A 1,870-nucleotide genomic window follows, 5' to 3' on the forward strand; every position below is an offset into this window, starting at 1 on the left:
TTCACTGAGAACAACTCAGACACATTAGATAATTAGATATTATCTGTTTTATAATCTGCGTTTTCTATTGTTTCGTATGGTGCTTTTAACTTCTATGGTTGTGTTTCTTTTATTTCTGTTCAGCACATTGAATGACCTCTGTGTATGATAATGTACTATGATGAAGAGATAATGATGTACGTGTGTCCTCACAGTGGTTGGAAAACTCAGAGGAAAGAAAATATTAAAAACACTGACATTAAAAAACACAACAAATCAGATGCAGTCAATACAGGTGTCTGTCTGTTTGTCAGTGTGTCTGTCTGTTTGTCTGTCTGTTTGTCTGTGAGTCTCAGGACTAAGACAAACTGCTCTCATACTGATCACATTCTGACACTTCAGTGTGTTTAACTGGTGGGAGGTTCCTCGGTGACATCTTACACAGCGTGCGAGTATCCTCCATGGAAGTCGAAGCCGGTGACGGCGGGGGCGGCGTCCAGGTCCAGCTTCCGGGCCACACGGTGCAGGTTGGGCAGCCTGAGGTGAACACAGCCCACCGGTAACATACAGGGCTTAAACAGGTACACGTTACCGTAGTCGTTACGGGGAACCTGAAGGGACGGATAGAGAGACAGGTCAACAACACTAGACTGCACTAACGAGGTCAGTCAATTAATTAACAGTGTGCGAGTGTTAAATGAAGATCTGTAAATATTCATATACTAATGTAAATCCAACCTGAGAGAGAAAGTAGCTTTATAGATTTACAGGATGATTTTCTGTGTGTCCTAATTCATCTTTATCAGTTGTGTCTTTATATAATTAATAATAGAAATGTTTGATCCTGATTAGAATCGGACCGTTGGCCATATGATTGATTTATTTACAGTTATGCAGTTATTTCCTTTGATGATGGTTTTTCTTTTATCCCTCAGATCCTGAAGAGCTTGTAAACAATAAAGAGAAGTCAGTGATTGGACATCGGAGCTGTCTGTCTCCTCAACCAGTCAGCTGTTACTTCAACTGAGAAACTGTTGTTACACAGACAACCAATCAATCACAGTTCTGATAACTGATTATTAGTTTAGATCATTTATCAAAGACAAATACCAAACAACTCCTTGGTTATAATCTGATAAATCTGATATTCTGTATTTGATTTCTGATTTAGTTTATTTGCTGTATCTTCATAATATTTGCTGCTACAGTGACTCTTATTATCATTATTATATTATTATTTTTAATGACTCTTTTTCCTCACAGTTCTGATTGACAGTTACCTTCCCGTCCACAGCGACAGGAGGTTGGTATTCTTCAGTCTGCCACTCTCCGAACAGCGGCAGGTCGTTCTCGTCCTTCTGCTCAGACATCATCCTGGCTTTACGGGAGCGATTAGAGAAACCCCTCACCATCTGACAGAGAGACACAATGACGTGATTCTTCTTCTGTTGTCGTTATCTCCTCCACTCAGTTCAAACAACCACCAAACACTTTCTAATCTGGACTGACTCGGACACGTCAGTCTGGATAATCAACTGAAACCACAACATCATGTCTCTGTCCGAGTGTGAAGATGGAAACACACAGATGATCCTCTGTGTTTGTGTTCCTGCAGCTCTCACGGTTCCTGCTGTCAGCCATCTTGTCACTAATGTCAGTTCATTGATCCAATACAGACAAACTGAGATTTAATAGAATAATTACTCCCCAACAGATTCAATACATCTGCTCTCAGCAAAACGTCACTGCCTTAATAAAAAACCCATTCTGAGTTCAGCTGGAAATTATGTTAATAACTGACATCAACACACAGTCTCATTAATCATTCATCAGGCCAATGACAAGAGCTTAAAGCCACACATGTAAAGAAATGAAACTTTATTTAATGTGA

At 39.9% G+C, this 1,870-nt stretch overlaps 2 protein-coding genes across 2 annotated transcripts in view; both read right to left on the reverse strand.

Annotated features, from left to right (window-relative positions):
- xpc (xeroderma pigmentosum, complementation group C) overlaps positions 1–1,870 on the reverse strand; it is a 16,966-nt gene that overhangs the window by 9,186 nt on the left and 5,910 nt on the right. The gene's annotated exons all lie outside the window — the stretch shown is intronic.
- On the reverse strand, positions 397–1,854 carry LOC111666391 (DNA repair protein complementing XP-C cells-like). The gene is made up of 2 exons (XM_023421727.2): positions 1,260–1,854; positions 397–590 (listed from the first exon to the last, which is right to left on the reverse strand). Exons 1-2 carry the CDS (start codon positions 1,389–1,391, stop codon positions 417–419), a joined length of 306 nt encoding a protein of 101 aa, XP_023277495.1. The 5' UTR covers positions 1,392–1,854; the 3' UTR covers positions 397–416.

The sequence above is a fragment of the Seriola lalandi genome, unplaced genomic scaffold (genome assembly GCF_002814215.2).
Source record: "Seriola lalandi dorsalis isolate HSWRI2012SDOR001 ecotype SW California unplaced genomic scaffold, Sedor1 jcf7180002054675, whole genome shotgun sequence".
Classification (NCBI taxonomy): domain Eukaryota; kingdom Metazoa; phylum Chordata; class Actinopteri; order Carangiformes; family Carangidae; genus Seriola; species Seriola lalandi.

Excerpts from the sequence above, each read along its gene's own strand:
- LOC111666391 (XM_023421727.2), bottom strand. The coding sequence starts at position 1,391 with ATGGTGAGGGGTTTCTCTAATCGCTCCCGTAAAGCCAGGATGATGTCT. Across the intron at positions 591-1,259 it reads CTGTCGCTGTGGACGGGAAG|GTTCCCCGTAACGACTACGG; the intron begins GTAACTGTCAAT and ends CCGTCCCTTCAG.